Source organism: Notothenia rossii (genome assembly GCF_949606895.1).
Source record: "Notothenia rossii genome assembly, chromosome: 6".
Taxonomy (NCBI): domain Eukaryota; kingdom Metazoa; phylum Chordata; class Actinopteri; order Perciformes; family Nototheniidae; genus Notothenia; species Notothenia rossii.
Genome location: NC_136909.1, coordinates 56,494,238 through 56,508,387, shown reverse-complemented (window position 1 = coordinate 56,508,387; position 14,150 = coordinate 56,494,238). Strand labels below are relative to the sequence as shown.

The 14,150-nt window shown below is 48.4% G+C and overlaps 1 protein-coding gene across 8 annotated transcripts in view; it reads right to left on the bottom strand.

Moving 5' to 3' along the window:
* Nucleotides 1–14,150, bottom strand: part of rasgrp3 (RAS guanyl releasing protein 3 (calcium and DAG-regulated)) — a 144,204-nt gene that overhangs the window by 22,801 nt on the left and 107,253 nt on the right. For 7 of the 8 annotated variants that reach the window (XM_079689268.1, XM_079689271.1, XM_079689266.1 and 4 more), the window contains 4 exons: nt 4,099–4,377; nt 3,332–3,412; nt 2,062–2,175; nt 1,643–1,758 (listed from right to left, as the gene is read on the bottom strand). In XM_079689268.1, coding sequence (XP_079545394.1) covers nt 1,643–1,758; nt 2,062–2,175; nt 3,332–3,412; nt 4,099–4,377 — 590 coding nt within the window. The remainder of the gene's footprint in view (nt 1–1,642; nt 1,759–2,061; nt 2,176–3,331; nt 3,413–4,098; nt 4,378–14,150) is intronic. The other variant, XM_079689272.1, reaches the window with a different exon arrangement.

Here is a 14,150-nt window from a genome sequence, read left to right as displayed (position 1 = left end):
ACCCACGACGGAGCAAGGGCTGGTGTCGATGGGACCCGAAACAGGACAGGACACTGTGTTGGCAGGAAACTCGGCGGAGCAGGTCTCGGCGGGACCCCCAACGGGACAGGACATAGGGTTGGCAGGACCTCCGGCAGAAGAGTCGTTGGCGGGACCCCTAACGGGACAGGACATGGAATAGGCAGGACCCCCAGCAGAAGAGTCGTTGGCGGGACCCCCAACGGGACAGGACACAGGGTTGGCAGGACCCCTGGCAGAAGAGTAGTCGGCGGGACCCCCAACGGGACAGGACATAGGGTTGGCAGGACCCCCAGCGGAACCTCCAACGGACCAGGACATTGGGTAGGGACTTGAGAGGGGACTCGAGAGGTGACTTGAAAGGAGACTTGAGAGGGAACTCGAGAGGTGACCCGAGAGGGGACTCGAGAGGAGACTTGAAAGGGAACACGAGAGGTGACTTGAGAGGGGACTCGAGAGGAGACTCGAGATGGTCGGTAAGCCGACAGGACACAGGAAGCTGGCATCGGCCGAAGAGCCAGTACTGGAAGCGAAACTGGAGTCGGGACCATGGCTACTAGGGCCTGTAGTGAAGCCGGAACCATGGCTGCTGGGGACGGTACTGGAACAGTCTGTAGGTGAGTGAAAAAATGATTCATCTGTGCAGCCAGTACTTGCATCTGTGTAGAGACGTTTTCCTGAAACTCTGCCTGGCATCCTACCAGCTGTTTTATTCCCTGGTTGGCTATGCCCAGCTGTTCCTCGTGGTGAAAAATCTTCTCGCCTCGTTCTGACAGGGCGGCATGAAGCGTTTTTGGGTCAGCTGGGTCCAGAATGGTCAGTTTGTTCTGTTATGAACTCAGACACTCAGGATGTAGGACCCAATTGCACGACCCGGGAGACAGAGGCAAAGTATTGGTAAGATACTTTATTTTTCCAAAATACACCAAGATGAACAAAAAAAGGTCACCATTGAATCTCAGGTTGAGATGCCAAAAATTGAGAACAAAATGAAATCGCTCAAGTAGTGAGGAACCAAACTTTTCAAGAGCACAAAGAGAGCATAGACCTGACTATGGCAAGAGACAAGACGAACTGACACTGAACACTGGGAGACAGGGGAATTTAAACACAGGATAACAAGACACAGGTGGGGAGAATCAGGGGTGGGGCTGGTGCTGATGAGCACAGGAGGCACACAAGGGAAACATGAACACTTTTATCCAAAGCGACTTACATACTCAATACTCAATACTGTGGGCAATCCCCACAGAAGCAATTTGAGGTGAAGTGTTTTGCCCAGGGACACAACGACATGCTGACTGCAGTGGGGTTTGAACCTGTGACCCCCTGATCCGAACACCAAAGCACAACCCACTGCACCACACGCCTCCAGGTGAACACAATCAGACAATTAGACACACCAGGGAAACTAACGACAGGGAGGAAAACACAGGGAGAAGGACCAGACAATACACAAGGAGGAAAACATGACAGGGAGAACAGAACAGCAAAACACCCATTACCAGACACATCAAACTAAAACCGTGACATGACATAAGAATCGTGACAACTGCGATGGACTAAAACTACAGTTAAAAGTGTAGTTAATACTGAAGTGAATTATTTGAACATGTACACTCACTGATCTTTGTCCAGAACGCAGAAGGAGTCCAGGAAGGGGAAATTAGCAGCAATGCTCTCAAAGTCCTCTTGAGAGATATAGCCATCATGGTCATGGTCATAATTCCTGAACACAGACTTCCCAATGACGAGAAAAATACATTAAAACACACACACACACACACACACACACACACACACACACACACACACACACACACACACACACACACACACACACACACACACACACACACACACACACACACACACACACACACACACACACACACACACACACACACACACACACACACACACACACACACACACACACACACACACACACACACACACACACACACACACACACACTTCTCTACATCTTTCCAATCAATGCATTCTGTAGGTATAATTCGAAGAGGTGTGTCGTCCACTCACATCCACCACCTTCCTGATGTGTTTGTTGACCACAGAGGGGTCCGGTTTGGTGGGGACCCCGGAGGCCCAGTCCAGAGGGACCAGGGGCTTGTTGGGAGTTGTTGGAGAGGTAGGCTGTGAGGAAGGACAAGGTACACGGACACAGGAATAAATTCAGCAAATAATCTGTTGCACACCTAGATTTCCAATTCTCCTAATAGAGTGGTAACATTGCCATGGCTCCCTCGACAAGAATACAAGTTCTTTTCATTTGGATTTGGATTAATGTAGTAAATACACTCTCTGGGATATAATCTCCACATATTAACACCAATTTCTGAATGCAAATAGGAGAAGTAAAAAGCTAAGGTTTCTTTGTAAACAAACTACTCACGGTCACTTAAATTCACTTCACAAAACGGGAAACTCTCTTCAGCTTGTGTTAACCACAAACCTTATTCCAGGCTAACAACCAAAACGGCATTCGAACAATTATTTAATTTGAGACAAAGGAGCATGAAATGGTAAAATGCTAATTCAAATACAGGTTTTAGTTCCTGCACCACTATATAGTTCCAAAGGGGTAACAAATGACAAATAATACAAATACACTACCAGTCAAAAGTTTGGACACACCTTCTGTGTGTTCATTAGAAGTTTTTTTATTTATTTAAATGTTGTCTATATTGTAGATTTATACTGAAGACATCAAAACTATAAAAGAACACATGGAATTATCTAGTAAACAAAAAAGTGTTAAAGAAATCCAGAATATGATTTATATTTAGATGGCTACTGCAGAATGTTGTGGTAGCCATGCTGGTAAAGTGTGCCTTGCATTTTGAATAAATCACCAAGAGTGTCACCAGACAAATTAAGAAGGCAAGTCATTCCACAAATGGACTCTTGACAAGGCACACGTGTTAATTGAAAACCATTCCAGGTGACGACCTCATGAAGCTGACTGAGAGAAGCCAAGAGTGTGCAAAGCTGTCATCAAGGCAAAAGGGGGTTACTTTGAAGAATCTAAAATATAAATCATATTTTGGATTTTTCAACACTTTTTTGTTAACTAGATAATTCCATATGTGTTCTTTCATAATTAATTAAAAATTTAATAAAAAACTTCGAATTTGAAGGTGTGTCCAAACTTTTGGCAGGTAGTGTATGAACAATTGTAAGTTGTCAAACAGTGCAAATCCTGAACATTTTATTATACCTATAAAGTGTATCCAGCATGCACACAGTGTGGACAAAGCTGAACACAAAATACATTCGATCTGAAACTCACCAATGATTTGTGGTTACGTGGTTCCCTTAGTAATGACAACTCATAAATCTCATCTTCGGTGTAATAAAGGTCTAAAGAAAGCTGAAAACAAAAGGGTTTTGGATATCATTAGTTTAATCTATAAACAATTGAGTATAACACAGTAAGCTTTAGTTTAATGTATAGACTATTACCTGTTGATTAATCACACTGTTGGAAATATATAGCACTGATTCTTTTTTCTTGGAATACACTGATGTGGTGCTTCTCCATTATTAGATCCAATACACAGAGCACTTCACAGTAGTTTTGGATATGTTTTGTGATCTGGAGCGCAGTGACAGGTCCTGGGTGTCAGGTAGCAAAAGCCGATGTCAAACATATATTTTTCTGGTTTGTCCTGTGGTGTTAAACCCATCTATTTTTGGGGGCTTATATTAGTTTTATGCAAGTTACAAAAAAGACGAAATACATTTCCGTCCTAAACCCAGGCCAATGCTTTTATTTTTTGACCAACAAAACTATTCTGATAAATATCTTTTGCAACAAAAATGCTTGACAACAGTTTTTAAATCCTTCTTACTCTATTTACTCCTCTTCCTCTCAGAAGAAGTTGTGCTGAATATGATTGATGTTGAATTGAAACAGAAACAAAAGAGAAAGACAGAGATACATATATTTTTTTCTGTTGTAAATGTGATATTTGGCCAATTCCTTATAAATGCACACACATTTTGCCAGCATTAAATGCTTCCCCTCAGGTTCTATGTGTGGAGGGGGACCCTCACCGTCAGCAGGTAGATCAGGTCCATGTTGGGCTCCACTTGGGCCACCGCAGTCTGCAAGGACACCAACTCGTTGAAGGTCATGTAGAGCTGATGCATCTTCACCAGGTTCACCTCATTGCTGTCATGCCCCCAGTCAGGGAAGACCACATGCACTGCGATCAGGTCCTTCAGGTGCACCCCCAGGATGGGGGTCTTAAAGCCCTGGCACTCACTGAAGGCCTTCCGGTAGCAGGAGTAGTTGTTGTTGGAGGACACCAGCTCTGTCATTTCGCTCCACATCTGGTTTATTTAACGATCAAATGACAAAATAAGTGTTGTGGCAATTTATGGAACATGCATACTGGACCACAGCCACAGCTGATCAAATATCAGCTTTTTTAAGGATTACATATTTTATAGATCAATGAAGGTAAAAGGTCATGGGATTAGTCATGCAAATCCTTCTGCCACCTTGTGTCAACATTCTGTTAAAAACATTGTGTGGATTTTTGTGCTTACTGCAGCATATTTCTTTCAGAATAGTTTGAGGATTCACTAGTATACCTGCCTGGAGGCAGCCTCTATGTGTTTTGATGTGGCTGACTATCTACCTGTGAAGACTGTTGCTTCATAGATAACACGCCTTTATCTTTCATCCAAGTTAATAATTTAGGCTACATAATTGTTTTAACTAATTACATGATCAACGCAACTTGAACGACCACATCACACCGATGAGAGGACTTGCTTGATCTTTTGATTGCGTTATGTTCCCTCGCATGCTGAGATTCTCAGAAGCTTTGCTCCTGGTCCTTCCATGGTTCAGATTAAATCACAAGGCACACAGAGCCTCTCCACTCTTTTTCATTTATCTAATTCCCCTCCTCGACTCCCCTCCTCGACTCCTATCCTCAAGACTTAGTCCCGCCCACAGGAGATGCGAGCGGAGGAGTCGAGGAGGGGAACCGAGGAGAGAGGAGGGGAAGCAGCAGGCGGTTAGAGAAATGAGAACTCCTCTCCTCTGAGCGGTCATTTTAAAGAGACGTCCATTAATGATGACAGAAGGCACAGCAGCCCTCTGTCTGATGGACAGATGTGTTCATGACGACTTATATATTTACTTTTAAGTCATTCACAGTGCGGTATAATGAGACAAAAACAGGCTACAGATGCGGACACACACACACACACACACACACACACACACACACACACACACACACACACACACACACACACACACACACACACACACACACACACACACACACACACACACACACACACACACACACACACACACACACACACACACACACACACACACACACACACACATATATATATATTTATATATTTATATAATATACAATTTCAGATTCAAACAAGTATGAGAGCACTCTCATAATAACGTAACACTATCAGACTTATCGTCACCACAATGAGGAAATGAAATTACGGGCCAAACGTTTTATTTACAAGTATTAAAAGTAAGCATAGGACACCAATCCAACTGAGACCTGTCTGTCCGCATCTGCACACACACACACACACACACACGCACGCACGCACGCACGCACGCACGCACGCACGCACGCGCGTGCGCGCGCACCCAGGGCCGTCCCTGTCCAACATGAGGCCCCACGCAAAATTATATGATGAGGCCCCCCCCCACACACAGTCTGCATGATCGGCCTGTAGGGAGGGACGGCCTTGCATGCACCTACACACTGTACAACACGCACCTACAGCTTCTAAAGCATATCATATATATCAGGATACAGCCGTGTATATTATTATGTGAAGCACTAAATGGTTTTAGAAAAATATCGACTCTTTGTTTGTAGATATCTACTAAACTAAAGCATACAAATAAAGAGAGTAATGTAGGCCTGTTATACTGAGTGATGTATATTATACAAACTGCTCTGCTTTCTGCACGGACCTCACAGCTGTTCTCACTGTAAACATCACGTCGCGATGAAAGCAGTTAATAAAATAATATCCAGGGGGTGCGTGCAGAGCTGTCATTGGCTGAGATAACTCCGGCTGTGCGTCACGCCTCTTTTAAACATCACTGCTGCCGGAAATACATCCGTGGAGGACCCATCAGTGTATCCTCGATTATAGCTCCTCCAGAGAGCCTCCTCGATGCTCGATCCTCGGTCCTCGAAGTGCATTTAGAGAAATTAGATGTCCTTCAACATGGCACGCTGAAATCCATTTCCGGGTCACTACCGGAGGACCGAGGATTCGAGGAGGGGAAATTAGTGAAATGAGAAAGGGCCATAGACTCTGGAAGGACCTGCTGAGGAGATCCCGGACACTCTTAAGGTTTCTAATTTCTCTCATTTCCCCTCCTCGACTCCTCAGGCCTACATTACTCTCTTTATTGCTTTAGTTTAGTAAATATTGTAGCGACCTTGTATAGGGTGCTGTGTGGGTCACTCAAGCATCCCCAGTCTCTCTGCCAATCACAGAGCTGCACAGTAATGCTGGTCGGTGTGCGGGTTGTGGGAGCAGAGGGGGAAGGCTGGCGAGTGTGTGACGTTGACCCTGCTGTGTCGTGTGTGAGTTAGTGAGTGGAGTACTAGAGTCACGTTGAACCTGCGACCTGTAACCTGTGACCTATGAACCTGTATTTGTATGCTACCAAAGGAGCTATTAAACCTAATAACTTGAGGCCTGTTTTCCGACTCCTATTGTGGAGGAGTGGAGTTACTTTTTTGAACGAAGGACGTCTATCCTGACGGGAGCTCGTAACTGCGTCACGGAGTTATAGCCAGTGAGCTAGTGGAGATGGATGAGTTTGGGAGGATGGGAGTGAAGCAAGAAAAGAGTGACGGAGAGGAAGATGGAGCATGCGGGTGGTCGAAGGACATGAGTACGGAGTTCAAGAGTGCACGGGAGGCGAGAGAGCGCCTGAGAGAGTCGGCGGTGAGGATGGCTAGAGACGCGCGGATGACTCCGTCCTCAGCAGTGTTTCGCGCCATTGACATTCGGGATGAAAACAACAATGGCGGCGCCCATCTGGATGTAAACAACAATGGCAGCGCCCAGCAAGCAGTAGCAGCCGCGTCCGTGAAAACACCAAAGTACTCGGGTAGGTCAGACTGGGATGCTTTCCATGCCCAATTTGAACTTTAAAGCACTACACTTAGCTTTGTGCCTACAGACGAGGCTCTATCATGCCTGCTACTGCTTGCTAACGACTTGGAAAGCCTGACGCGGTGGGCGTATGCACACATGCCACCCGGAGTGCAGAGTGAGCTGGCGTGGGATCAATTCATCAGGGCCCTCCTCCCTGCTGACTTGAGGGTCGAGGTACAGCTGCAGCATCCACAGTCCTTGCAGGCGGCCTTGGAGATGGCTGTGGAGAGAGAGAATGTGTGGAGTGTAGCTGCTAGGAGCAGCAAAGGGGCGGGTCCACCGGCTGTGCAACGCAGGCCAAGTACCAGGGTCTGCTGGGGGTGTGGTCAGCCAGGACATTTGGACAGAGACTGCCCCAAGGCACACCGGGCCCAGGGAAACGACGCGCAGCCCGCATGAAGGGGAAGATGCGGAGCCAGGCCCAAAAACCCCCCCAGGGGGGCCCAACCAAGGAAGGAGCCCGACAGCACAGCCGGGGGAGCCAGACTCTACTCCCTCCTGAAGAAGATGACAGCAGATGCTTGGAGCCTGTCATCGCGGTGGGCCGTGCTGGTGGTGGGGATTCCTGTTACGTCCCTGTCACTGTGGAAGGGGTGCCCTGCACTGCACTGGTGGACACAGGCTCGACAGCAACCATGGTGAGAGCAGATGTGTTGCCCAGTGGGACTCAATTTGAACCGACAGCGGAGCGTCTACTCACAGTCACGGGAGAGCTGGCACCTATGAAAGGAAAAGGCATGCTGACTGTGTCGGTGGGGGGAGTTAAAGTGCAGCATCCGGTGTGGATAGCAGAAGTGCAGGACCCGTTTATTCTGGGTTTGGACTTTTTGAGGGCGACTGGTTGCCACCTGGATCTTCAAGCAGGCACAGTGAGTTTCCACAGGGAGGCCTGTGATCACTATTACCCGTATACATACCCCTGCTGAACCTTCTGGGAGACCCCTACGCACCCAGTGAGTACCCTAGAAACTGTAAACAATCCTTCCTCCTTGCCTTTATCCCCGGTGACGCCCACTCAGGGCAACTCCGCACCTGTCACCCCAGACTGGAGTATTGGAGGTGTGGAGGAAGAACTGTGGCGGCCTTAATCCCAAGCAGCAGGAGCAATTTTGGCAGCTGCTGCTAGAGTTCCAGGGCAGTTTCGCCATGAGTGAGGAGGAGGTGGGCTGAACTCATCTGGTAGATCACAAGATTGATACAGGGGACTCGCGCTCCGACAAGTGTCGTCCTCGCCGACTTCCCCTGGCCCGTCAACAGGCTTGTGACGAAGCAGTGCAGAGTATGCTGCACATTGCGGCAGGCAGACATCATCGAGCCCTCCGACAGCCCATGGGGCAGCACCTATAGTCATGATCCCAAAGAAGACAGGTGGCTGGCATCTGTGCTCAGAATACAGGCCGGTGAATGGGGTCACCAAGAAGGATTCATACCCCATCCCCCGCATCGACGAGTCCCTCGACCTGGTCTCTTGGTCGTCTTGGTTCTCTTCCTTGGACCTCCGCAGTGGGTATTACCAGGTCCCTCTTCCCCCGGAGGCCAGACCACAAACTGCTTTCTGCACCGGGAGGGGGCTGTGGCAGTTCAAGGTCCACAGCTTTGGACTTTGTAATGCCCCTGCCACCCTTGAGCGGTTGATGGACAGGGTGCTGTCTGGTATTCCCCGTCAGCAGTGCTTGGTTTGCCTGGACGACATTCTGGTGCATGGCAGCTACACCCAGAAAAGTGCCATTTCATGCAGAGAGAAGTCACTTTCCTGGGCCACAAAGTGGGGGGCGAAAGGCATCGGCACCCTGCAAGAGAAAGTGCAGGCGGCCGCAGACTGGCCTAATCCTCTCAACCAGAAGCAGCTGAAGAGTTTCTTGGGCCTGGCCTCGTACTACAGGAAGTTTGTACGGGGTTTCGCTTGCACTGCTGCACCCCTGTTCCAGCTGCTATAAGGACAGTGATTTTGTTTGGACTGAGCAATGTCAAGCAGCGTTTGACAGCCTTCGGCTTGCCTTGAGTGAGGCCCCGGTTCTCGCCCCAGCCAACCCCATTCTGCCATTCACCCTGGACACAGACGCTAGCGGCGTGGGTGTAGGAGGAGTGCTCTCCCAGACTACACCAGAGGGGGAGCGGATGGTGGCGTACTTCAGCCGGGCGTTCAACAAAACTCTTGGCAGTGGCGCTGTCCATCAGGGACTTGAAGAGGTTATTTGCCGGGAGCTCCAGGCAGTGGACGTGGCAGAGTGGAAGCAACAGCAAGAGCTGGATACAGACCTACAGCCTGTACTGCAGTGGGTCGAGGCACAGCAGCGGCCACCGTGGGAGGAAATGCAGTGTTCTCCAAAGCAACCAAGGGGCTGTGGTCGCAGTTTGAGGCTCTTCGCCTGTGTCAGGGCATACGGCAGCGTGCGTGGAAGGAGCCAGCAACGGGGGAGAAGAGATGGCAGGTGGTGGTCCCGTTACAGACCCCCTCATCTGTCAACTGTTTCCACTCTGACTTTAATACAGCTACACCATTGTTTGGTTTCCATGGTAGCGCGTCCCTTTAGTAGCATGCGCAAATGAAAGCCTAACGGCCCGTCCACACGGCGGTGTGCGTTGAAGCTTTAACGCTTCTGCCCATTCACTTTGAATGGGGTGACGTCACGCTTTGCCGAACTGCATTGTGGTTCCGTCGCTTCGCCGAACTGCATTGTGGTTCCGTCGCTTTGCTCGCGTTGCTCGGTTCAAAGTAGAGCAATGTTCTACTTTCGAAGTTTCGACGGAAGCGTCAGCCAATCAAATCATATGTTAGTACAAGCATAGCATTTCTTTTGTGAGTGGCATAGACTGGCTTGCATCAATATTGTTCACCTCCGCTGGCAGTAGTTCTCTTGGAATAGTGAATTTCACAAGGCCCAGATCAGTGCATGCAGCACCACCTAGCAAGGGCTTTTGTTTGGTGTTCACTATCTCAAACACAAGTCTGTGTGTTTTCCCCCTGACCACACATTCAGTGTTAAATTTCCCCAGGGATGGCATGTATGTGTCAGAGTATAGCTTTAGCCTTGTTCTGGTAGACTCTAAGGCTGTCTTTGGTGACAGTTTCTCTTTAAACTGGCGGCCCATAACATTGCAGGTGGCCCCTGTATCTAGCTGGCATAGCTGTATTTTCTTATTCAGGTGTAGGTGCACAAACCATTTGCGTCCAGGTGCTTTCACATTCCCCACATATTCAGTGACATTGTATAGGTTTTCACTTGTATCTGAGTCCCCTTCAGTTTGCTCGACATCGTCAATCGACATCATTAACTTTTCTCGTTTTCTCTTGTCTGCTCCTGGCCTGACATACTTTTGCAAAGTGATTTGAAACGCCATATGCTCGGCAGATCTTACCATAGGCTGGGCACTGCTCTCTGCCCCGTTAGTGTCTATTTCCATAGTATTTGCAGGTCCACTGCTGCTCTCTCTCAGCCGCTGTGTTTCTTTCCGCTGTTTTCCACTGTGTTTTGCGTCGTCCGCCTTGCCTGTTCACCATAGCATTAACACTGTCCGCCTGTGCCTGCGGGCTCTCATGCGTGACTCCGTCAATTCTGCAAGGCGGCAAATCTCCACAGCTGTTGGCAGCGTTAGGTCCCATTCCCGCAGCAGTCGCCGTCTGGTGCTCTCGCTGGCAATACCGAGTAGGCTACCAGCCTGTCCCTAATCAGTTCGTCTTTCAGGTCACGGTACTCACATGATGATGCTTTTTCCCTCAGCTTTGTTAGAAAGCTATCAATCGGCTCGTCCGGTCCTTGCAGCATCCGAACGTGTATCTCTCATAAATCAAATGTTTTGCCGGCTTGAAATAATCCCCCAAAGCATTCAAAATTGCTTTGGGGTCTTTTTTTTGTTCCTCGGTCAGCGTGACGTTGTGCTTGTGCATATATACTGTATAGGCTGGCACTCGTTCCCCATAAGCCGTCTCAACGTGGCTGCCTGCACCACATTCGTCTTTTCGGTCAGACCTGTAGCGAGCAAAAAGTCCTCAAATTCCGCTCTAAAAACCTCCCAGTTTTTGGCTATATCACTAGACATATGCATGCCCTCGGGTGCCAGAATACTGTTGGTCGTCATGACGTGAGCTTTTAGTCCAAGAAGACCGCTTCTGACACCATGTTTCAGTCTGCAGCTTTATTTCAAACTAACATTGCTTTTTATTTAAATTAAATACATAATATTTCACTTCAAAAGAAACAACAATCGTATACATCGTATTAAATAATTGGATATAACTGTAAACAGAATAGCTGAAACTTTAACAAAATAAATAACTCATTTACCTCTAATCATCAACCCATGTTTGTACAACTGACGTGGAAACGTTACGGTGGATGGGGGGGCTACAGCGCTACCAGAAAGACAGTCGAACCCGGTGCATTTCTCCGTCTGAATGTGGTGAACTTTTGCTAAATGTTTAGACAAATTGCTCGTGTTACCGGCACCCTTACATGCTAAACTCTTATTGCACTTTTGGTAACGAGCATCGAGACGGGTAAAGTTTAACCACACCTCCGAGCGCGCTCTCTCTGCCATCTCCTCCGGACCGTGTGTGTGTGTTGCTGCATGTAGCAGCTGCATGTGTGTAAACTGCCCCGCCCCCTCGCAAGCAAGCGGGGATTGGAAAGATCTCAAATACTAAAAATAATCATAGACGCATTTTGCTGTCTTTTTGCATATTAGAAACGGAGTTGGCGACACTAAAACTGCAATATAATGTTTGTGTAGCAATAATACATATGACAGATATGTTTTACATGTCTCTCTCCAGTACCGACCGATAACGTCGGAGCTTAATGGTACCACGGTCTTTAATAATTCAGCCCTGGGGCCCGTTTAATACAGGGGCTCGGTACCCATCCCTACACATGACTGGCTCGGCAGCCACAGGTTGTTTATCCTTGACAGTCGCACAGTGGGCACACACTGAGAGAGTCTTTTCATATTCAGCAAATGTGTACACGCTTCACTGCAGACCTCAAGAAGAAAAAATACTTTAATTCACTAACGGCAAAACTTACTTTACTTACTAATTTACTCACGTTAAAAAAATGCACTCCCTATTCCATTGTCATGAAGGTGGAATCTAACTATATCCAGAATAACTTTGATTGGATCCAGGCTATAAACATGTTTATTTCTGCTGTAAAGTTGGGCATTTTAACATGGGGGTCTATGGGAATTGCTCCTTTCTGCATCCATCCCCTGTTGGCCACTAGAGGAACTGCAGTTTGTGGCACTTCCTTCTGGGCTTCCCAGCTCTGCGCTATAACGCGCTGATTGGCTGTGGGTGGGCCAGACGTGCACGGGCCCACCCACAACTACGCCGCTGCTACAGCTTCTTAGCTGCAACTCCACAGCTGCTTGCAGGTCCCCTAACACAGTTGTATGGGGAATGGATGCTCAGCTGTCTGACAATGCTATTCAGACTATCCAGGCAGCAAGAGCAGGATCCACCACAGCCTGTTACAGGACGAAGTGGTTCGTTCAGTTCGTTCAGGTCGAGGGCTATACAGTTAACGGCTTTAGTCTTCCACCCCATATTGGGGACAGGGAGGCTAAATCGCGCCTCCTCTGCCCGGGGTATATGTTATGCAGGGCGCACGGCTTCCATTAGGCGCACTGAACAGCTTTTTGTGTGCTTTGGGTAAAGCCGGTAAAGCTCTGTCCAAGAAACGCCCAACAGGATGGCTCTGCGAGTGCATTTCACATGCCTATGGACAGGCAGAGAGAGCCTTCCCCACTGGGGTCCATGCACACTCTACACGGGGTATGGCTGTATCAACAGCCTTGTTCAACGGCATGAGTGTGGAGGACATATGCACGGCGGCGTCTTGGTCTACGCCAGGCCCCTTCATAAGGGGACATAATGCACTTATGTGCTCCATAGGGACCCGGGAAACATGGTGCGCAGTAAGCCCCATACAGGGCTGGAGGACTCTCCCCCACTAGGGTCCATACACACTCTGCACGAGGTAAGCGTGTGTGAGTGTGGGGGACATGGCGCACTTATGTTCTCCCCATGCTCCTTAGGGACCCGGGAAACATGGTGCACAGTAAGCCCCATACAGGGTTGGGGGGCTCTCCCCCAGTAGGGTCCATGCACACTCTGCACGAGGTAAGCGTGTGAGCGTGGGCAGGGCTCGACATTATAAATGGCCCGCTGGCCCGGAAGCACTATTTATGGCGCGTTTCCACTACAGCGCAGAGCCCCGTTTAAGAGGGCTGTGACGTCAGCGGCCCGCTTTTGGTTGCGTTTCCATTTGGCCTAGTACCGGCTAGCGGGTCCTAATTCACAGTTTTTCTGGCCCCATAAAATCGGGGTTCTTGGGCCAGGATAACCAGGCCGTGACGTCACTCTCGACTGCTGATTGGTCAGAGAGAATTGTCGCAATATATGCGACGCGTCGCATATAAATATATATATAGCGAAGCTTGCAGCATTTTTAGAAACAGCATTTTTGTTAACAGAAGATCAACAAAAATGGAAAAGAAAAGCACACCGTGGTCCGCCGAGGAAGTTACGACGTTCCTACACTTTATTGCAGATGACAAGATCCAGCGGGATCTCGACGGGGCAACTCGCAATATGAAAGTATTTCAGGAGGTCTCTACACTGATGTGCGGAAGCGGTTACTCAAGGACTGTCTTGCAGTGTAGGGAACAACTGAAAAAGATGAAGAGTGAGTATCGCGTAGTGAAGGACAACAACAACACGAGTGGTGCCAGTAGGAAAAACTGGAAGTGGTTTGACCTAATGGACACCATTTACGGCCATAGACCGGCTAGCGTTGGGAGGGAGGGAGGTCTGGACTCAGCAACGGCGTTACTGGAGGCTCTGCATGGTAAGTTGTTGCTAACACTCTGTTATTTGCTTGAAAGCGTTGTGTCTCTATCTGTTCTAAAGCTCACTTCTAACA